Source organism: Rhinichthys klamathensis, unplaced genomic scaffold (genome assembly GCF_029890125.1).
Source record: "Rhinichthys klamathensis goyatoka isolate OS25496 unplaced genomic scaffold, OSU_Roscu_1.1 h1tg000196l_1, whole genome shotgun sequence".
NCBI classification, from domain to species: domain Eukaryota; kingdom Metazoa; phylum Chordata; class Actinopteri; order Cypriniformes; family Leuciscidae; genus Rhinichthys; species Rhinichthys klamathensis.
The window spans coordinates 5,265,190-5,289,197 of record NW_026606722.1 but is presented as its reverse complement, the minus strand read 5'-3'; the positions used below and the strand labels follow the sequence as shown (position 1 = coordinate 5,289,197).

At 38.7% G+C, this 24,008-nt stretch overlaps 1 protein-coding gene across 2 annotated transcripts; it reads right to left on the bottom strand.

Annotated features, from left to right (window-relative positions):
* Positions 1 to 970: 970 nt before the first annotated feature.
* Positions 971 to 16,807, bottom strand: gtf2a1 (general transcription factor IIA, 1). 2 transcript variants are annotated; one of them, XM_056262739.1, is made up of 10 exons: positions 16,560 to 16,807; positions 13,976 to 14,077; positions 13,740 to 13,890; positions 13,491 to 13,555; positions 10,512 to 10,587; positions 7,430 to 7,563; positions 3,824 to 3,925; positions 3,488 to 3,742; positions 3,314 to 3,403; positions 971 to 1,366 (listed from the first exon to the last, which is right to left on the bottom strand). In XM_056262739.1, exons 1-10 carry the CDS (start codon positions 16,587 to 16,589, stop codon positions 1,259 to 1,261), a joined length of 1,113 nt encoding a protein of 370 aa, XP_056118714.1. In that variant the 5' UTR covers positions 16,590 to 16,807; the 3' UTR covers positions 971 to 1,258. The 2 variants fall into 2 exon arrangements, with proteins under 2 accessions (XP_056118714.1, XP_056118715.1); XM_056262740.1 differs by lacking the exon at positions 16,560 to 16,807 and adding an exon at positions 14,198 to 14,545.
* Between the last annotated feature and the right edge of the window lie 7,201 nt (positions 16,808 to 24,008).

The window sequence follows — 24,008 nt, the reverse complement described above, 5'->3', positions numbered from 1 at the left end:
CCAAATGTACAGTTTGTAGGATTTGTTAAAGGCTCTTCCCCTTTAGACAAGACCTGATATCTAAAATAAATCTGAAAGGCACAAACAAGGAGCGTAAAGATGAAGAACTACAGTAAAATAAAATTAAAAAAAATCCCAAACTAGTCCAAGCCATTTCATCGAACAATCTTAGCATGAACATGATCAACAAAACATGTCAATACTTTCAACTGCTGAACATATGGACACAGAACGCCACACACATTTCTCAGACTGTATTAGGGCACGGCTTTAAAAGGTCAGACTAAATACTATAAAACAAAATGGAGGGACAAAAAAAAAAAAAGAGATCCACAATGCACAGAATCAGGGTGAAATCCTCCTCAGTAGAGGAGCACTTCTTTCATTAAGAGCACAGTTCGGTTTCATCCCCCCAAATTATGATGCTGCCTGAGCTTCAGGAATAAATACGAACTACAAATGTGTAAAAGAAGCCTGACCGCAAGTAAAGTAGGAAGGGTGGTCTGACCGAGCACTTCATTGACACCAAACGCAATAATTGCACACGAACACACGCGGGACGACGCAAGCTCCGTGATGCACTGCCCAAAAACATGCATCGTACTGACAGAGCGGATCTTTAGCCAGAGTACAGCGTTAGAAAAACCCATGACAGACATACAAACACGTCAACAAATTTAGTGAGATCGACAACGTTACACTTAACTCGCCTGTTTTCATTGGTATCTCTGCTGTTAAACATACAAAGGTCTAAAAACATCGGAAATATGAAAGGAAATCACTGGAACACAGTTCTTGGTTGCTCGTTTTAGTGTTTGTAGAAGGTGGCAAATGGTGATGGAATAGTCGTCGTGTCGGACCGTTCGCTTTACACAGGATTCAGATGGCTGATCTAGCTACGGAAATCACCAACAAACACGTACGCTTGCAGTAAAAAGGCCGTCTTAACACACCAGAGTCGACTCAATTGGCTCCCTGCGCCTAATATTTTCATACATCTGAGGGGCAAGAATATTGTTCTAAAAGTGAAGTTATGGACTCCTGTGAAATTCTACAGGTAAAAGGGCCATCTTTAAAAGGGGGGAGGGGGGAATCTCTTGGATGGCACATTATTTTGTGCAGATATCGCTCAAACAGCACAGTAGCATTGGGACGTTACTCTTCAGCCCCCCGAAGTGGGAATCCCCTGATACATTGTTTCAGGTCTTGATGTGTCTTGCCTTAAGTGTAGACAGTTTTGGGTTTTGTTCCTCTCTTTTTACCACTCTGCATCTCCAATGGCTTTGGAGAACACGTAATCCCGACCGTTCAGATTCATGATCCCGTCTTTCAGGTGAAATTTCCATTTGTTCTTACTTCTGTGGATCTGAAGCAAAAGATATTGTATGAATATCGTTTGAACAAAACAAATAAAAAAAGATTTTTTGAATTAAATGTCTACGGGTGGAATTTGTTTTCCTATGCAATGTCTAATTTCACTCATTAAATCATGTGCTGTAAAAAATTGTCGATATTTCGATACTGAAATATCCAAAACCATTCCAATACTCATTTTCTGCGGTATCAATACACCAAAACCAGCTGTGCGCTCTCACAGCTGGTTCTTTCCGATGGCGAATTGACAGTTTGATACACACCCGCCTCCCCTCACTCGCTCCGGTTGAATAGTGTTGGTGTTACAGGTCCTGAATTTCAGTGCGAGGTTGTGGGTACTGCACATAATTTCTCATTCCCACAGGTTTCGCGCTCACACCAAAACCACTGATAAGTGGCGCTTTCATAAAGCCACCCCTCAAACAGCTCAACAGTACCAAATTTACTTTTTCATGGCTTATTGCTGTGTGTAAGCCATTGCAACAAAATAACCCAAATTATCAAAATATTAAGGTACAAATATTTTCCCTGAGGTATCGAAAATGGTCTCGAATATTTTTCCAAGGTATCATATGAGGAGCTCTTTTCCAAAACGCGATAAATCCATTTCAATAGTTTTCAGGAAAATTAATTTTTTTACCTAGACCCACACATTTTGTGAATATTCAATTTAGCCTGCTAAAATGTTTTTTTTTCCCCTCAGTCTGAACATGTTGAACAATGATTATTAAATCAAACAACAATATTGTTGATGATAAATTCAAAGTAAATTTTTTTTTTCAAAACGCTATAAATCCACAAAAGAAAAATCCAAAAATGGGTTATTTTGGCCACTTAATTAAGTTTTGTTTTGTAGAAAGCTTTTCTTTAAAGTGAATTTCGTTTTGTATAAATTGTATCTTAATTTTAATAATTCTCATCAACCAATTGCCTGGATTTCATAAATAAGAAGCAAATAGACAATATAATCATGACATGGAGGCGCCGTGACATGGATCACGTGAACTGGTGCGCATCTCATCATAAATTAACCGAAATTCATCGTATGCCTCACAGACATGAGAAATATATCTATATAGAAAGCTTGAAATGTCTTTAAACAAACAATTAAACGAAAATAGCATAGGCCTACTCTCTGATTATGTAATCCATTACATGCATTTCTCTCTAGGCGCGTTCACTACAGAGATGCTGATCGTCAATTTCATCTTTGCAGACACTGACACACAGAAAACAGTTGATTAATAAAAATAAAATAAAGATTTCGATTTTCGAACGATTTTCGACTTTTGCTCCTTGATTGTCGAATGCCATTTTTGGCAGAAATTATAAACAGAAACCTTTGGCAGCAGCATCTACCCCAGGTGTAGGTCTCACTGGCTCATCAAGGCCATCAAAAGTGTTATCACCGTTTAAAGCACTCATTTTGAGGAATGAATGAACAAACAAACCTCTGTTCAGCGCGCCGATGTTGGATTGCGTAGAACGCTCACTGAATTCTGATTTGTCGAGAGAGGATTTATCGCGTTAAGGCTAAAAATAGGTTTGGCACTTATCGCGGTTTGGAAAAGAACTGCATCTTGCAGTACGTTTTAAACAAGGAAATATAGCGATTTGGCATGAAACATTGATGGAGCAGTGAATAGGTTCAGAACACAGCAAAATGACATGACAAACTATTTTTTTTTTTAAATGGCGTTTTGGAAAAGAGCTCCTCATATCAAAGATAGAAATTGCAGTATTGTGACACTAAAATCCATGTTAAATAATTAAGTGGCCGTTTACACAACACCGTTTAACTAAAAACGGTTTTAGGGTTTCAAAAATAATTCTATTTTCTGGAGTCTTTCCTTGTGGTTTTAACACTTCATTCCAGGAATAAAAGATAGTTATTGCAAACTAGCAAGAGAGGTAACAGAAGTTACCTACAAATACTAACCTTGTCATATTGGCAGACCACCACGTTCTCTGTGTCGAACAGCTCCTGGTCTTCCTCATCGCTGACATCATCCCCACTGTTTAACGGCTCCTGAATTAAAAGACAGAACGGTAAAAAAAAAAAAAACAAGACTGGTCTAGGATCAGAACTAAAAGCACCCTGTCCAGCACGTACCTCCTCCACTTGGCCATCCTCGCCTCCATCTTTCTCCTTGTCTTCATCCTCATCCTCATCATACTCGTCCTCCTCCTCTTCGTCCTCTTCCGAGGACGTGTCTCCTGCTCCGTCCACCTGGAGCATCATGGGCGGCTGCTGCTGCGAGGCCTGTTGCTGCTGTGTCTGTTGTTGGGGCGGCTGTGCTTGAGGCTGAGCCTGAGCCTGTATCTGCGCAGCTCCCTGTGCCTGCTGAACCGCCATCGCCTGCATGACCTAAACACACGCAAGACTTCTCAACACACACTCCCTCACACGTTCATCAGTGTCATCCCGGAGGCATGAGGTTGTGCTGACCTGAGGGTTCTGCTGTACTTTATTTCCTGTGAGGACAATCTGCTGTGGTTGGATGATGACTCCGGTCTGCTGAGAAAGGCCTCCCTGAAGAGGAGTCAACACCTGCATAGATAGATAGAGAGACACATTAGGTGTGTTTGAGCTGAACTATACTAGGCTTCCACCGACGGGCGAGATCCACCGGTTGCAGAAACGTGAAGTCGGGGACACTTTCTGCTTCCCGTAGTGACTCTCACAAGGTGTATGCGTATCATATATGAAGTGGATTAAATGCAACATGTCGTCAAATACACAGATGTTTTCAAGAAGGAACAGAAACACTGTTCATTCAATACTTTATGTACTGGTTAACACCATGGTTAAATGTCCTGAGTAGGGTTGGGAACCGAGAACCGGTTCTTATGCAGGACCGGTAGTGTTTTTTCAAAAATACCGGAACCGTGCGAAATTCCTGAGTTTCGGTTCCGAAAACGGTTCTGATGCGATGTGTGGACGAAGTGCTGGGAGCTTATCCTTTAATAGCGACGTCTCACCACATGAATATTAAATGGTAATGAATGCACTGTCCCTCGCGCTATTCGTATAACAAGTTACATTTTTTTTGCGTCAGATATCAACGCAGAGAGAGAGAATAAAGACAGTAGAGCTGTGCCATTAATCTTTAAACGATCTCGATTCAAACACCCACGCGATCTTATTCCTAAATGACAAAAACTTCACACCGGGACATTCAAATCTGTTTGCGCTGTCGCTGACCCAGAGAGAGCAGTTCTACATGAAACAGCTAGCTTTACTTTCAGTCTTTTCAACAACACAGTATCAATATTTCTGTGTTAAAAATATTCAAATGATCACAGAAGTACTGAGATAAAAGTTTATAGTTCGAGAATAAACACTGATGTCTACTGTAGCAACCAAAACAGTTAATCACCTTTTGAAAGTCGCTTCAAATAACAAATTCGCTTCAGAATTTACAAAATGTATATAATGAGCGATTACATCATGAATGCCTTTTTTCAAAACGTGTTTTTGTCTTATCCTGAATCACTACGGTAAGGCTGTAATAAGCGTTTAGACTCGGACTACTTTACACTGGTCGGTTCGGCACTGCTGCGGAGTAGCCCAGTGCCTGCGTGACTCACCCGCGTCATAGACATAAACATAGAGAAGTAGCTCCGGCTACAATGTTCTTCCGCAAGACGCATGCATTTCTGTTTATTAACTGCTAGAGCACTTTAATCCAGTAAGGAAACAAGTTAAGTTTTTATTAGGGATGGCCCGATACCGATACTGGCATCGGGGATCGGGCCGATACTGTCCTAATATACTCGTACTCATAAAAATTCGCCGATACCACGCACCGATACCACGTACATTTTGCAAAACGAAACTGGCCGCCGCGAGTGCTTTGTCGAGGTGAACTGAGGCATAGGAAAGTATAATGTCGGCGGTTTGGGCTCATTTCAAGATAAGGGACGATGACAACAGCAAGGCAGACTGTGAGTTATGTTCAGCTAAGGTGTCGAGAGGAGGGAAAGAAAGTACATCGTTTAACACCAGCAATCTAATTAAACATCTGAAGACGCATCATAGATCTGATGGCCGAGCGCGCGCGCGGGCGGTAATGCACTCACTCTGTGTGTGCGGGTTACGGGAGAATAAAACGATTCGCGGGACTCCCGCAAACTAGAAATATCTATGAATAAAACATAAAAACTAAAAGATTTTTATTAATCTCTTGCAGAAAAGCAACAAGAACAACAACAAAATAGAAACGATTTACAGGACAGTTTCTATTCATAACATGGTTACAGCGTTGAGCGATGTAGCCAATCACAGACATATGTGTTGATTTCTGGAACGCAATGGCCAATCAGAAGCATTTAAGATAGACTCCCCTCACCGCTCAAAACGGACTTTTTTGTTCAGTGCTGAATTCTGTATGCTGGCAAATCCTCTAATTATAACAAACAAAGTGTGGATATTATGAAAGATTGATTGTGCAGTCAGCTTCATTGATAATAACAGAGATGTGTGAGATCGCGATGAACTGTCAGCTTTTAGGCACTTTGCGCGCATTCAGTCATGCCAGACCATGCACGCAGTAGCCTGCTTGCTTTTATGTTAAATTAACAGTGGTTTGTGTGTTAATACATTTATTATTTTACTAATTTTTATTTATTTTTAGACTTGTTAAAACGAGCAGAGAAGAAAATAAAAACAGTCTTCTAACCTGTGTTCTAAAATAGTCGTCTTCTTTTCTGGGAGCCTATTACTTTTGCGAATATCGGTATCGGTACTCGGTATCGGCAAGTACACAAATGTAAATACTCGTATCGGTTTGAAAAAAAAAATGGTATCGGGCCATCCCTAGTTTTTATGAATCAATCATTCAAACCGATTTTAAAATATTATGTTTCACCTGTCTGGATCTTACATGTGTGTTCAAGCATATTCTACCCCTTCTGAGAGGGTATTCCACTGCTGGAGATACAATAAGATATAGGAGAGGTCCCAAATTATCCTTGAGAATGCAACATTTTTTATTTTCCTTCAGAAAAAATTATTGCTAAATAATATGTTGCATTTGTTGACATTGCCAGTCTGTTAAACTCATTTGACAAGTATCAGAAATAAAACACAAAAAGGATTGTGTATTTTCCCCGTACTACTATTTGTATTAGTTGTTTTAATTTTTATTGAATGGGAACCGGAACCGGAATCGTTTGGCGGAACCGGAACCGAAAAATTTCTTACGATTCCCAACCCTAGTCCTGAGCCATGTGTACTAGTTCAACATAAGCCTATATACTATTTTAATGCAAATAAAGTGGGTCTATTTTGTATCAGTTTGATCTATTTTGATAAACATGACAATATAACATGAAGGTTACATGAGTTTTTACCATTATAAACACAAGTTTGTGAGGATCAGCTGAGCAGAATAAGTCAGAATGACCTCGAAACACACGTGATCGTTGTGAATCCGGCCAATCGTGTAACTGCTGTTTATTTAGGCTACTTGTTTTTATGTACATATAATATATTATATTTTTAAGTAAATAAAGTATTACACATAACTTTACCACACAAGTAAAAAAAGCAACAAAAAACAAATCAGAATAACATTTAAAAACATACTTATTTTGTAAGTAAAACAGTAAAGATTTAATAAAAAAGAAAAACATTTACTTGTTTTGAGTTAAATAGTTTTTTACTGTACATTTAAGATCAATTTGTAAAACTTAATATTACCAACTTTTTCCGATGGTAAAGCTTTGGCAACCACAGCTGCGGTTTTTCTATAAATTATGGATTTTTACAACGTATAACAGTTCATAAACCAGACACTGCAACCGCTAAACCTGCTCTGCTTCCAGATCTCTTCCTGTGAGCGGTCCTCTATCACTTCTGATATTTATCATTTAAACAAACAAGAGAGCTGACAGGCCTCTTGCATTGGCTAGCTATGATAAGGACCTCTGCTGACACGGTGAAACAAGTCACACACATACATGTGCAGACGGCGCCACAACACACCCTGCAGGATCCAGTGACCGGACTAGAACAAATGAGTCAGTGTTGGGAAGGGTATGAAGCACAGACCTGCTGTATGACGGGGGCCTGTACACCTCCAGGCTGCATCTGGGGCAGGACCTGCTGCTGCAACACCATCTGCTGCTGAGGCTGGATGATGTATTGAGCTCCATTGGCAGCCCGGACCACCTGCAGGATCTGACCTGCACAGCCAACAGAGAGACGCTTTTTAGGGCTTTCAAACTTGATGTGTTAACATGCACTTAATGTCAGCATGAAATGGGCATCGTGAAAAGAAAAAAAATTCTATTGGAATTGATTGGTTCATACAATGTGGGCGTTGCAAACTATATGGACTTTTATTTAATCTAAGAGACAGGTTGATTGAAACTCTTACTTGTCAACTTTTTTTGCCCAGCCCTCACACTGGTTTAATCAGAGAAGAGATTGAGGACACTTTTCCTTTATTTTATAAAATAATGATGTGCGTGGATACATTTATAAATGAACACTGCAACATTCCATAAAATAAAAACTGAATTCAGAAGTAAATTTAGATTTCAGTGACTTCAATGGCACTGCATAAAGTGACAGGCATTTTTAAAATCTGTTAATGTTAGCTAGTAAAACAATTGTTTGTTCAATTAATTTTAAGATTAATAAATGCTATAGAAGTATTGTTAATGTTGACTAATGTCAGATGAAACTTATTGTAAAGAATAACCAAAAAAGTATGATTTTTTTTTAATACTCGTTACATAATAAAAAAATAAGTCAAGTAAGGATCAAAGGCTACGTTCACACTGTCAGTCAAAATCCGATTATTTTGTGTACCTGATTGGAAACCGATCTAAAATGATTGACATCCACATCGTGTATCGTAAGTGTTCAGATCCGGTTTGTGTGTCCGTGCCGCACTTTAATTTTCTGAAATATCCACATTGGTTTCTGTGTCGCGTTGGTAGTTGCGCAACATGGAGGGTTTTCCAATACAGATGTTGTCTTATTTACAACATGCCTGGACTACTGCGTCTTCAGAGGCAGCGGCAGAAACATAGGATGCTGGTGGACCGTGCTGTCGACTCCGCTGGTCTCAAAACATGTCTCCGTTATACAGTCATTTTCTGCTTGTCAGGCACTTTGCAACAACACAACCTTGTTTCTGCAGCAACTTTCAGAATGTTTCCTATAACAACGTCTGACGTTTACTTTGTGTTGCGTGAGAAAGTCACAAACCATCCGAAATTTGATCAGAGCAGTCAGACTGAAACGGATTTACAGAAATGCGATTTGAATAGGATTTCAAACCACATATGAATGTAGATCGAAACAGATTAATAAACAAAAAAAATTACTTCTTAATTTTTGCTGTTCACACTAGCTAAATCTGATCGGATTTCAATCAGAAATGCACAAAAATCTGATTTGGACTGACAGTCTGAACGTAGCCAAATAGCACACACAAACGAAACAGGCATGAGTAGAGAATTGGAGCACTGCATGTCACATGTAAAAATCTACCATCAATAAAACAACTTCCAAATATATAGAACTTATATATACACTCACCGGCCACTTTATTAGGTACACCTGTCCAACTGCTCGTTAACACTTAATTTCTAAGCAGCCAATCACATGGCGGCAACTCAGTGCATTTAGGCATGTAGACATGGTCAAGACAATCTCCTGCAGTTCAAACCGAGCATCAGTATGGGGAAGAAAGTTGATTTGAGTGACTTTGAACGTGGCATGATTGTTGGTGCCAGAAGGGCTGGTCTGAGTATTTCAGAAACTGCTAATCTACTGGGATTTTCACGCACAACCATCTCTAGGGTTTACAGAGAATGGTCCGAAAAAGAAAAAACATCCAGTGAGCGGCAGTTCTGTGGGCGGAAATGCCTTGTTGATGCCAGAGGTCAGAGGAGAATGGCCAGACTGGTTCGAGCTGATAGAAGGGCAACAGTGACTGAAATAACCACTCGTTACAACCGAGGTATGCAGCAAAGCATTTGTGAAGCCACAACACGCACAACCTTGAGGCGGATGGGCTACAACAGCAGAAGACTCCACCGGGTACCACTCATCTCCACTACAAATAGGAAAAAGAGGCTACAATTTGCAAGAGCTCACCAAAATTGAACAGTTGAAGACTGGAAAAATGTTGCCTGGTCTGATGAGTCTCGATTTCTGTATAGACATTCAGATGTTAGAGTCAGAATTTGGCGTAAACAGAATGAGAACATGGAACCATCATGCCTTGTTACCACTGTGCAGGCTGGTGGTGGTGGTGTAATGGTGTGGGGGATGTTTTCCTGGCACACTTTAGGCCCCTTAGTGCCAATTGGGCATCGTTTAAATGCCACGGCCTACCTGAGCATTGTTTCTGACCATGTCCATCCCTTTATGGCCACCATGTACCCATCCTCTGATGGCTACTTCCACCATGTCACAAAGCTCTAATCATTTCAAATTGGTTTCTTGAACATGACAATGAGTTCACTGTACTAAAATGGCCTCCACAGTCACCAGATCTCAACCCAATAGAGCATCTTTGGGATGTGGTGGAACGGGAGATTCGCATCATGGATGTGCAGCCGACAAATCTGCGGCAACTGTGTGATGCCATCATGTCAATATGGACCAAACTCCCTGAGGAATGCTTCCAGCACCTTGTTGAATCTATGCCACGAAGAATTGAGGCAGTTCTGAAGGCAAAAGGGGGTCCAACCCGTTACTAGCATGGGGTACCTAATAGAGTGGCCGGTGAGTGTATATATATATATTTTACACACACATATGTGTTAATAAACTAATTATGCAGACACAGTTGTTCAAAAACAACTGTTTACATAATTGTGTAACCTTTTTAAATCAATTGACAGCTCCAACGAAAAACCAACATGTCTCCATACGGCTAGTACTCAACCTTCCAGAGGCCTCTTTTTTCTTTTTCTTTTTTTTTTCAGAAATTAGGAGCGTCCATGGATTAAAATAACTGAAATACATTGTAGCATGTTTTGGTGTGAATATAGTTTGTTTGACCTTATTTTATGGCATTTTAAGTCACCTTGAGGCTTCTTGGAAGTTTGCTGAGGCCCCCTGGTTGAGAACCATTGCCTTACGGGATACGTGTCAGAGTGTAATGTCTTACCCTGAGGTGTGATGAGTTGCTGAAATGGTGTTACACCTGTGGGTAAAGCCAAAGTTGCTGCTGTGGCTGCTGCACTCTAGTGGAACAGAAGATTGAAACAGGAATTGAATCCACAGAGGAGACACACATACATTAATTATCAGGTAGAGCAGGAGTGAGAGAGAGAGAGAGAACAATATCCTTCACTGGAATTTGCCATGTAATCTAATTTAAAGTCCCCAGCGCCGTCTAAACCATTTTCCAGGAAAACTCCTCCCTCATTCCATCTGTTCTCCTGCTGGCATTGACGCTGATCTTAAACGGGTGTTCATATATACAGGCAACTACAGTGACCAAACCGCTGAAGTCATTCATTTTTAATGGGACTGGCAGATTTCTGGGTTCGAGTAACGGTAACTGTCTGGCCAGCGGCCTCCCACTGTTTCAGTGGCCTTAATTCTGCAAAAAAAATTTCCCATAGGGATTTTAAAGAAGCTTATAAAGAGTTATATGGCATGAACCAAACCAACAAGCTACATGGTGAATCACAAAATTACAGACTTGGATTGGAAGTTGTTAAAGTATCAGACAAAGACTGTAATTAACGACTTTAAAATGAGTCATAAGCTGCATTTTTGAACAATTTTATAATCTTCTCTGAGGTCCATTTAAGTTATCATGAGTTTTACATAAAAAAAAAAACCATCCCAATTTAGAAGAAATAAGCTATTTTCTATCCTGTTTTTGACTCCTTCAAACACTCAGTTTTGATGGGTGTGCCGCATTAAAGACTTGGAAGTAAACACCTAATTCTATGATTGGGTAACAGTTTTGCATAATAAAAGAATTGTCAATGTCCCATCCATTTGACGAGTGTTATTCTTTTGAAAACTTCCGATGTTGAAAAATATTGTTACGTAGTTTTGACATGTGTATTACATATGCTTTATTTGCCACTACCAACATTTATAAAGCATAAGTACTTGGAGTTACCACAGTGATAACTTGGCGTTTCATGTATACAGAGTTTAAGAATGAATATACCATTGTTTGTTGCGTCATTCTTATAGGCTATTCATCGTTCATTTTTTGAACAAGTGAAAAACGTATTCATTGTCATTTGCAGTGTCGTTTTACATCAAGCGTAACATGTAATGCCTTACTGATAACAAAACAGATGATGTCGCTCACTGAAGCTTTTACTCAGGATTATAGCGAATGGCTTAGATCCGCACGAATTTGCAGTCAAATGAAGCAAACAAAGTCTTACTGATGCGATCTGACTGGAACTTTGTTCAAAATAAAGTTCATCCACACTTTCGTAATGTTAGGATCACAAGGAAAATCAATGCAAATTCTGGGGTTTTCCACAATTTGGCACTTCAAAACATCTTGTAATCTCAATCGCTTTGTTGCTGGAGTCTGTCTTGTATTTACTACTACATGACATGTGACAGGGCTTAGATTAAGCAAGGATTTGACCTTATTTCAATCAGGACATTTAAGTAGCTTTTATAAACGTGCCTTTAAAAAAATACTGATGTGCATCTTGAGACAAAACAATGGCACTGACATTTTAAGATGAGTCACTGCAAGTTGCTTCCAGTTTAAAGAGCTCAAACATGCATTTTAGTCTGGGATTATCTTAAGCCTTGTCTGTGACAGGGGTCACTGCTTTATGGGAGTGGCAGGCTCTGATTGGCGGACATTTCTTAGCAGAATCATGGGTAATTTTGGTTTACCCATTGCTAAACGCTGATTTCCCCCCCCCAAAAAATAAGTTAAAATAATGCATGCTTAAGCATATACAATGGATTAACCTCACAGTCTTCAGTGGTTTGCAAGTTACCGTATTTTCCGCACTATAAGGCGCACCGGATTATAAGGCGCACCTTCAATGAATGACCTATTTTAGAACATTTTTCATATATAGGGCGCACCGGATTATAAGGTGCATGAGATACTGCAGTCAAACGTTTGACTGGGTTTGCGTTATGCATCCACTAGATGTGCTAAAGGGAATGTCAACAAAACAGTCAGATAAAGTCAAACTTTATTAAGCGTTCTGACAACTCCGTTCACTCCCATGGTAACGTTGTTCAAACGTTAAAGGAGAACTCCGGTCAATTTTAACACTGAGCTCATTTTTTTGTAAATTTGGAGTGCTGTCAGTACAGATAACAATGACAAAAACCGGTGTTGCCTACACCATGTTAGCCTCTTTTTAAAATTCGCACCCTGTTGACTTAAACGGGACAAGTTTTAAACCTGCTTTTAGCCTCTTAACAACCTTAATGTGTCATTACAAGTGCACAGCCATGTGAGTGAACACGGTGAATCTGACTGCAGTAAATGTGAAAGATATGAATAAAAATAATGTTTATTCAGCCAGCTCACATACCCGTATTTTCTTCCTGTTTTCGGTCTAAGTCCACAGTAGGCGATTGTCGAGTGCGCGCGCGATCATTGGTAACTAAGCAACAGTGGAGACTCAGACTGTCAGCCGATGACGGTGCTGTGTGGTGTTCTGGGAATATCAGCTCAAATGGATAGTTCATCCGAATCAGATGTTGAACACACGGAGGAGGTTTGATCGCACGCAAACTCGACAATCAACTACTGTGGACTTCGGCTGAAAACAGGAAGTAAATACAGGTATGTGAGCCGGCTGAATAAAGAGATTATTCCTGCCTTCGTGAAAACTCGGATCACAGTTGAGACTGATATATCAGCCCAGGCATCCACGATCCATTGGCAGATAGTGGCGTAAGTCGCCCGGCGCTGTCTCCCCGTCTTGGTGAACGTGTGTTCACCATCCATAAGGCACTCTGGATTATAAGGCGCACTGTCATTTTTTGAGAAAATTAAAGGCTTTTAAGTGCGCCTTATAGTGCGGAAAATACGGTATCTTTACAAATCAATTCCCTAATGAAAAAACGACCGGAAACCAACCGTTCCACTATTATTCCAAACACTAACATGAAAGTGAAGCACACTTACCATCCCTGTCGCGCTCATGTGCTGGAGAATCTTAGGATCCTGAACAATGACCTGCTGCTGAGGAGCTGAGAAATCAGACAATCAACAGCAGATTTACTGGCTGTTGTGGGGCTTTTTTGTTGTTGTTACATTTTATGTGAATGTCTGAGAACGTGGGATACCAACACATTTCATTGTTTTGCACAGCAGTCCAATGACAATAAAGCCTTTAACTCATTCCATTTCTAAAAGCGTGAGAGCAGGCCTCACCCTGCTGCGCTGGAGGCAGGAGGACTTGCTGCGGTTGGGATTGTGCCTGCGTCAGCTGAGCTTGTTGGGCCTGTTGAGCTTGCAGAGCCTGCTGCTCCTCCGTATGAAAACCATCCACCGCCTTCGACTGCATCAGCTTACTCTCCCACAACTGCGCAGGAAGAAAGATGCGGGTTTAAAATCAACCATCGATCTGGTCGGCACGTTAAGATTCATCATAATAGCAAACATCTTACCGTTTTAAGCTCCATCAGGACCTGCTCATCCACTCCCTCGTCCAGGAAAAGCTCCCGGACTTCATTGATGACATCCTCCATTACTGATCTATACAGTTTAGGCTACAATGCAAGCAAACAAGATGTAAACCCTTCTAACTACTAAATTACAAAATATCATGAATGTATGTTTTTAAGGAAGTGTTTGAACTGGTTAACAAGATCAATAGACTGTTTACAAACCGGACTGAATCAGTCCTTGATTCCACTTGCTGACTCAGTGAACTGAGAATTGTCTCTTGCCAACATGATTTGTAATGAGCTGAGAATCAATGAATGAGCTGACTTGAAGTGTGAACAGTGATTGACTGATGAGGCAAAATGTCTGTCATGCCTGCTACAGACAGTGCGATTTTGGCAATCCGATAAGATCATTACAAATCACACTGTACGACATGGATCTAATAAACTTGGGTATGACCAATGACGACACGCATTGAATCAAAGGCTACGACGTTTGTATGGAAGAATAAAATGTCATCAGCATGTGCTAGTGGTAAACAAATAGAGCATGATGAATCACACTCTGGCAATTGTGGTTGTGTGTGCTAAAAAAAAAAAAAAAAAAAAAAAAAAAAAAAAAAAAAAAAAGTGTAAGCGAAAGAGTAGAGTATATGGACACGGTCATGAATTGAGAAAAGAGGCCGACTTAGCATGCCAATTTTGCAAATGGAGCTTGAGGTAAGTAACGTAGTTTTAAGTTTTAGCGTCATGTCGTATTGATCAATACGCCATTTCATGTTGCATTTTTATTGGCTAGTCAGTAGACGTTGGTCACAGCAGCAAACAAACAGACTGTGAGATGATCATGCTATATTTCTGACAATGTCAGAATATTAATTGCAGGCTATCTTTGGTCGCAAGACCGTGACAAAGGCCGTCTCTGAACCTCTCTCAGTGTAGGACCACTGTTTAGGAGTCACGACCACAGAAATCACCATCATGACTGGTCATCTTTTGTCTGGGACAGCCCAAAAATCATACAATGTGTACCGGGCATACTAGTCTAATAGCAGAAGTGTTCGAAAAAACACACTGGTAATGTTTTCAACTTTATCAACAAACATGAGGGTTGGTTTTAAACCATTAAACCATTTTTCAGCCAAACAGTAAACTGATTTTGGCATTGTTGTAAACGTTTATAATACATGTAATTATTTAAATATTTGTTGTAAATATATTTAGGTTCTACTTAGGTAAAATAAACGTCCAAAACGATACGTAATGGAAAGTAATAAACGGTAATATGTGCCTACACACGTGACTTTCTTTGACAGTTTGGAATTAGAGGGTGTAAAAAAACCGCTTCAGGAACACAAAGAATGACGTAATTACGTTTAAAAAAGCGCTACATTGTTTCACCACCGACCCACGGACATCAGTCCGACTTCCCAATCACTATTTGGTAACTGGACCCGAGTGGAAGCACTATAAATAGACACATGTTTCAGAAAACGTGTGCATTGCTGCAGCTCGCGACGCATCCGCTTTAAATAGCGTGACCGCGGTCAACTGCACTCAACGAAACCGAGAAAAGAAACATTCGTACAAAAACACACACACGCATTTCCGGCAGAAGTCAATCCGGAATAGGCAAACAAACGTCTTTCTCTGCCCACAGAGAAACCACCATCGCCATGGCGCTGATATGCTTCAGCTAAAGACGGCAGAGGCTCGCGGTGTGTGTCGCGTCCTGTCCGTGGCGCGCGGCCCGTCCGCTCACTATTTAAAGCGCGGTCTGGTGTTTATATGCAGAGTCCGTGACGTAGAGCCGAGTAGCACCTTCCCATCCCGGCCAGAGTCTATATTAGAGCGCCGCTATGGCTGTATAAAACCAGGCGCCCAAAAGAAGGAGGGTCAGAAGCGCAGACAGCGAACAGCGACGGTAGCCATGATGACACAGCGTTTGCCCGCAGTGAGGACTCCGCGAACGGGTTTTATAGTAATAATCGGCTCATTTTTGGGCTCATATAAATGGGATTCGGTAATATGGGGGAAATGTACAACTCGTAAAAATAAAATTTGATGTGATGTAGGAAGGTTTTCGTTCGAACACGCAGGACAACAAACACAATTCTGCCCGCTCACTTGATAAATACGCCTGATTTGGTTTAATTTCAGATGCATTTGTCGGGATAAAACTAAAAAGGGTGCTTTCGCAACAAACTAATATATCGAGTTAAACGACAATTTATTTTTCGCATCAAACACAGCTTTTTACACGGCCGAGGCCAAATGTAACAAAGCCCGTGTTAGTTTAACAGAAATACGTTTTAAAACACGTAAGTTAAGTTAATAAAGTTTAATGCAGTGGATCAGAGCAGATATATTTCCTCCAGCAGATCCAGCCGTGTTACATCTCTATCAGCAAACACTCACACACTTCCCTACAAAGAGCTCACATGGATCAGATCTGATGTGTACGTGTCTAGTATGTTTATTTATTGCGAATGCTAAATGTGTGGGTTTGGTACTGCGTCTAACTACAGTTCTTGGACACGTGTGTGATGATTTGGAGTATGAGTGCCGTTTGTCTGATCCTTACCACTATGTTCGAGTTAGCCGAGCTCGCCATTATGAGCGCAGTGAGGGGGGAAACACACCGCGAGTATCAAGCAAGAACCCCAAAAATCATTTAAAAAAAGCACGGAAACATTTAAAACGTTTTAAAAAGTTGCCGGTTAAAGTTTCTGTAAATAAAAACACAGCTGTTTACGGTCTTATTCACAGTCCCAGGGCTGCTGCTCCCCAGCCGTCCGTCTTCTCCAGTCGTCTGCCTTTATATACGGAGCTGCGCGAGACACAGGGCAGGGTCAAGCGGGCACTGCGCGAAATATCGCGAGATTTCAGCGCGCTCTTACCGCAAACACGACACGGTGAGTCAGTATGGAGGCTTTACCAAAATCTGCCAATGCAGCCAGTCACATTGTGTCTGTCAACATAAAAAAGATATGCAAACTACTGTTACGATTGTGGATTACTACGCGTTTATTATTATTATTATTATTAGGCTATTGTTGAGACCAAATTTCCTAGCCTCTTTATAAATTAGCTTCTATCATCCTAATGTTAATGCCTAATGTTATAAAAATGCTTTTATAAATTATTCAAACTTCCAGACAATGCTTTGTCAAAACAAAATCAAGTTTACTTTACTTTATTGGAAATTATAAGCATAATGGACTTACCATTTTCACCACACGAGGGCAATGTGTACCACTCCATAAGCAACAACTGGTTAATATCTAAGATTAATTTTAAATATTAAAACATTGTAATGTTATCTATCTATCTATCTATCTATCTATCTATCTATCTATCTATCTATCTATCTATCTATCTATCTATCTATCTATCTATCTATCTATCTATCTATCTATCTATCTATCTATCTATCTATCTATCTATCTGTCTATCTGTCTATCTGTATGCATGTCTGTCTGTCTGTATCTATCTATCTATCTATCTATCTATCTATCTATCTATCTATCTATCTATCTATCTATCTATCTATCTATCTATCTATCTATCTGTATCTATCCATCCATCCATCCATTCATCCATCTATCTATCTATCTCTGTCTGTCTATCTATATCTGTCTGTCTGTTTATCTATCTGTCTATCCAGCTATCTATCTATCTATCTATCTATCTATCTATCTATCTATCTATCTATCTATCTATCTATCTATCTATCTTTCTATCTATCTCTCTGTCTGTCTGTCTCTATCTATCTATCTGTATGTCTTTCTGCCTGTCTCTATCTATCTATCTGTCTATCTGTCTACCTATATCTATCTATTTATCTATCTATCTATCTATCTATCTATCTATCTATCTATCTATCTATCTATCTATCTATCTGTATGTATGTCTGTCTGTCTGTATCTATCTATCTATCTGTTTATCTATCTATCTATCTCTGTCTGTCTTTATCTATCTATCTATCTATCTATCTATCTATCTATCTATCTATCTATCTATCTATCTATCTATCTATCTATCTATCTATCTATCTATCTATCTTTCTATCTATCTCTCTGTCTGTCTCTATCTATCTATCTATCTGTATGTCTTTCTGCTGTCTCTATCTATCTGTCTATCTGTCTATCTATCTATCTATCTATCTATCTATCTATCTATCTATCTATCTCTCTGTCTGTCTCTATCTATCTATCTATCTATCTATTTGTCTGTCTGTCTATCTATCTATTTGTCTATCTATCTATCTATCTATCTATCTATCTATCTATCTATCTATCTATCTATCTATCTATCTATCTATCTATCTATCTATCTATCTATCTATCTATCTATCTCAAAAGCTTAAAATAATTAGGAATAGCAAAACTAACAGTGTCAATGTTTTTGGAGATGAATATTTCAAGAAGTTTAAATAAAGGAATTGAGGACTTTGAGAATGCCTGACTATAAGTTGTGTAGGTCGTTCCAGAGAGAGGATTGTCTACATTCAGATCTTTTTTCAGTTTTGAGGTGTCTTTGAACAGACGAGTAAAGGCAGCCTGCTCAAAAGTATACAGCTAAGTGTAAAGATGTTATGCTGCATAAAAGTCAGATTCAATTATGCCAGTCGACCCACCTCAGCCCTTAATTTCAAATGCAGTTTTTTTTTTCATTTTCATTTTTACTTAGCTGTATTTTTATATTGTGTACAGCGCTTTGCGAAGCTGCTTTTAGATAAGGTGTTTATGCCACCTCTGAGCAGCATTAAACTGTGTGTAAAATGGGATATATGGAGTATCTTAAAGTGTATTTATACGTTTTGGGTGTCATCTGTTTAAATTAATTTCATCCACTTTGTCATTTTGCTTAATCCCAAAATTAAACACTCACTATTTGCACAATTTATTTTGTGCAAAGGAATTTATGTCCCATTTTTCTTTAAGCAAGGGATGAAATATACCTGTTTACACAAAGACTCAACACAAAGACTAATAAAATGTATCAAGCACAGATTGACTACTTATGTCTCCTGGAGTTGCATAGCAACAGAAATGGCTCCAGTGAGCACAGGGAGCTGGTGGCTGCTGATTAAGCCTCTATTGCCTTTAATTATGAATAAAGCTCCAGTTGCATAAGCCATCATTGGGTCCCATTAGCCACACCCAAGCTCATGTAATCAAGTCACCTTAAACATGGGATGAACATTCAAGACTGCAGGTAATCCAAAAATCACTCACACACGCAAAGTGGCATTTGTGCTTTACGGGGACTCTCCATAGACATAATGATTTTTATACTGTACAAACTGTATCCCCTTACACTGACCCTAGCCCTAAACCTTCACCCAATAAAAAAAAACCCTGTTTAGTATGTTTTTAAGCCATTTGGCCATGCATAACCCATGTTTATGTTGCAGTACCTGTCATTATACACATTTCTGTCCTCATAAACCATATATACAAGAACACACACACACACACGTTGTTTCTCAATGTTTTATGGGGACTCTCAGACATAATGATTTTTATACTGTAGAAATTCTATCCCATAACCTTAAAAATGACTGGTATTACTATCTTTGTGGGGACAAAGTGAGGACAAAAATCCAATGGTTTCTTTACCGAGGTGGTGATACATAAAATAATCTATCATATAATACACTCCTTAAATTATTCTATATAACTTTGAAGGGAATGTAGAACTCAAATTCTGATAACGGTTAGACAATTCCTCTAAAACCAAATAAATAAAAACAACTGTTCATTTAAAACTCTGATATTTTTATTATTGCAACTGGAAGACAATACATTACATAAACATTATTTTAAGTTTCAGGAGAAATATGTGGAAAAGTAACAACATGATGTGACATTTATTGTCATATAGACAATGTGATTATTTACACGTATTGATGAAATAGTTTGATATTGTTCTTTGGCAATATGATTGCACACCAAGGAAATAGACAGCTTTATACTCGTACAGCATTGGCATCTGAGTGTATTGAAAATAGACCTGGTTGAATACATATTCATCATGATTCCATTGTGCTCTAAAATCATAATCAGACCACTGGTGACTTATGTAAGTACAAGGGCAAAAACATATTTGGCAAAAACAAACAACATCAACAACATTGACAAAAACCCTTATATTATTTCACATATAATTTCAGAGGCAGTGAGAGTTTTCCAATAAATAATTCATGCATATTTGTTTCCCCCGGCCTTTTGTCTTACATGGATTTGTATGAATCTTAGCTATTAAATCAGTTAAAAACCAATCGTGTTATTTATTGGTACACACGCACACACAAAAATGGCATATTATTATGGGACTGGCATAAATTTAAAGCAAAACCGTAGCAGCAGCTTATTGCCTATATATGCAAATCAAATAAAGTAGGGCCATCTCGCCGTACGTTTCTTATTTTACACTGTACTCACCCTTACAGTGCCGCTCCATCACTAGACCCCCTGCCGAAGACAAATAGTCCTATTTTACTATTTTAAAAAGTGCTGATATATCGTGCTGGAGTATTTCAAAGGACTGAAAGCGGTATCCGAGCTCCGCTCCCGCGAGGGACGCATAACATTCAGAAAGCGTTTCAAACATAAAGCGGAAGTGGAGTGTAAACATCGCGAAAGATGCGGTGGTGCGTTCAAGGCCTGACTGGAAAGTTCGTATTTACGAGTGTGTACGTCGAGTTTACAACGTCAGATTCAAGTCACTTTCGTCGGAGCAAGATGGCGGTGACCTTTTAATGAACTACTTGAAAATAGGCCTACAGCAAGGTGTTTAAACTCTACGTCTAAAATGAAGAACAAAGATTGTGCATCAGTTGTGTTTTAATTGATTTATTGTCTACTGTGCACTTTGTTACATAATTTAATTATATTAAAATGCTATCATATTTTGTGCAGGCGGTTAGCTTATCTTGTTGTAAATAAATAAGCCTGACAATGTCACTGCTAAATACCTGAGTATTGTGGTATTCCGCCACGTTTTTCATTCATGCTGCATTCACATGCTATCGGAAATTTCCTACTTCCCACTTCTGAAGTCGTGATTACGACCTCGTCGATTTCAAGTGCTTTGTTGTCTGAAAGAACAGGATTCAAGGAGGACACCAGGTTAATCCTTCCCAATAATTGGGATTTTTATGTAGCATCCCAATCATTGACAACCATATAGCCTAAACACTTACCATGCATGCTATCAATAGTCAGTTTGCTGACGATTCTGGAATTTGGTTCAAATACAGGCTATTTACACTGTGTATAATACATTTGAATAATCATTTGAAGCATATTGTAGCCTATGTAAATATGCACTACTTTAATGACAAGGCGATGTTGTTGAGGAAAAAAAACTAATAATGAATAGCACAACAGCATCGTTCTCCCCTCCGCCATGTTTAAAGTTTATGGCCCGCCTAACTCGGGAACTTGGGTATCAAAATGATCTCCAAATTTCCCAGTGGTAAATACGACTTGAGAGGGCGATCATGTCCAATTTTTAACTAGGAGAGACGCATTTGTGATCATTCCGATAGCATGTGAAGGCAGCATTAAAGAAAATCCAGAGCTTCCCATTCGTATTTACGACATTCTGGAGTTCAATCATGTGTTCAACTCATAATTACGATCTTTCTGACATTGAACGCACCATATATGACGCTGACAGATGACGAGCCAGGCTCATCCACCACCACAGGACATTCAGTTTCACAGATGGAGTTCAAGTTCATGAGGGATGGGTAATTTAAAACAAAATATTAAGGAAACAGACAAGCAAGCCATGGTCGATCGCAAAGTATCGCGCTAATAAGGGACTGTCCTAAAGCCACTTCTAATTCCTTGTCAAACTATTTCAGTACAATTTATGATATCAACGCTGCAGGTTGCACAATGCAAATGACTTTAACGGAGTATCGAACCATTACAAAAGAACAGAACAGACATCCAAGCACAACCTTAAAGGGTGTACAGAGTGATAGGTCATCCAACACTGATTATTAACAACATTTGAACACTTACATCAATGAATTGAAAAAGGACCACCAAACTGAGGACCACGAAAAAGGCAAAATCAGTTTCACCTGATATTCAATACAAGGCAGATCTGTTCATTAATGGGTTTTCACGAAGTCCCTTCCTTTGGAAGAGTTGTCTGCCGCAGAAGAGATACGATTAAAAAAAAAATGAGTAAAGAAAGAAACCTACGCTTTTAGAGACGCCTCTCTGTTTTCTCGTAAGAAAATAAGCCATGCCTCATGCTAAATATCTATCTTACATGATCTTTCGTTTAGAAAAGAAAATACTTCTTCTTATGTACAAGCACCCATGCAATATAACTGAAAAACAGGCAAAAACTGCCTTTTGTGGAAAAAAGGGAGTTTTTTTTTTACAGTGTTATCCTGATAGGACAAATTGCTTGGATTGTGATGGAAAAAAAAAGAAATTTAAAAAATACCAACATTTTGGCAAAATAACTGACACATTGCTTCATAAAAAGATTAGTTTTAGTGTGCTTCAAATAAGAACTAACACCAGAAATGTTTTGAAAACCAGACATCTAAGAGAGAATTGGCATATTGCATTTGACCTTTACGTTTGATATCCATTGGACACAGGCCATTATACACAAAACATTTGTTGCTTAATAAATAAATGGGTCAATGACATAAAAGAGTCCCTAAAGAACTGTAAAAAAATCTAGTTTAAAACATGCTAAGGAGAAATGTACTTTTACCATTTTCAAGAAAAGTAAATTTAATGACATTAAAATGTCATATGGTGTAACCATCAATTTAACATTAATAAAAAAGAATAATATATTTCCTTACACCTTGGGTACATGTACATGAAAATGCACGTTATCCATTAAGAAATGAAATACATTTTTCAAGATAAAGACCATTCCTAATTATTATTTTTTTAACTGACCTTGACTCAAAGTCACAAGTCTGCAGGTCTTCTCTCTTTATGATAGATTTTTTTTATTGCACCACATGACTTAGATTTTTCAGACAAAACTTTTTCAAATATTACTGAGCAGTTTTGTCAAAATATTTTATATTATACTACTATTAATTTAAATAAATATATATTTTTCAAAATTTTTGATATTTCTAAGAAACAATAATACAAAATAAAAGATAATGCCATACTAATTTCCAGTGTTGGGAGTAAAGCATTACAAGTAACGCGAGTTACGTAATCAGACTACTTTTAAAATGATCTGAGTTACTTTTTCAAATACGGTAAGCAATGCAAGTTACTTTGCATCTCCTTCAGCCTGAGGCTTATTCATTTCCCTTTTGGTGTGAAATTGCCTTAACATTTGCCAAAAATAGAACCTTTGGTTTTATTTTGATATTAAAAAACAAACAAGGAAGCCCAGGTGAGAAAAAGTAGCCCAAAAGTAATGTAATGCATTACTTTTCATTAAAAGTAACTAACTAACGCAATTAGTTACTTTTTACTAATATTGTAACGCATTACTTGACACGTTTGACTTGCCCCAAAAACGTTCAAAATTAACTCAGAAAAAAGACATGCAACAAGAGGTGTTTTCTAGTCGTGAATCGCTTTTTTAATTAAACAATAGATGTGGACCAAGAAAAATAACTATCATGTCATTGACCCAAATATTTATCTGATGGTTTTTGTCATAGGTCGGTATCACTACTTTTTGAAACTAATACTGGTCTTACTAAGTGTGCATGGATTAGCTGCACTTTCATCAACAGGTATCATCTTTGGCACACTTGAGAGCAGCATAGAAAATCTCTCCGTTCAGCTTTCTGATGTGAACTAGAAGGATTGCTACAACATAATTAATTCTTTTAAATTGTTCTGTAGGCTTGATGAATTCAAAAACAAACATTTTTTCACTCAAATGACCCAAATTTTACTATGGCTTTTTTCCCTCTTCGCACACACGCGCACGCACACGCTCGCACACACACACACACACACACACACACACAAAACAACATGAACATGAGAATCTTTCACCCGGGAAA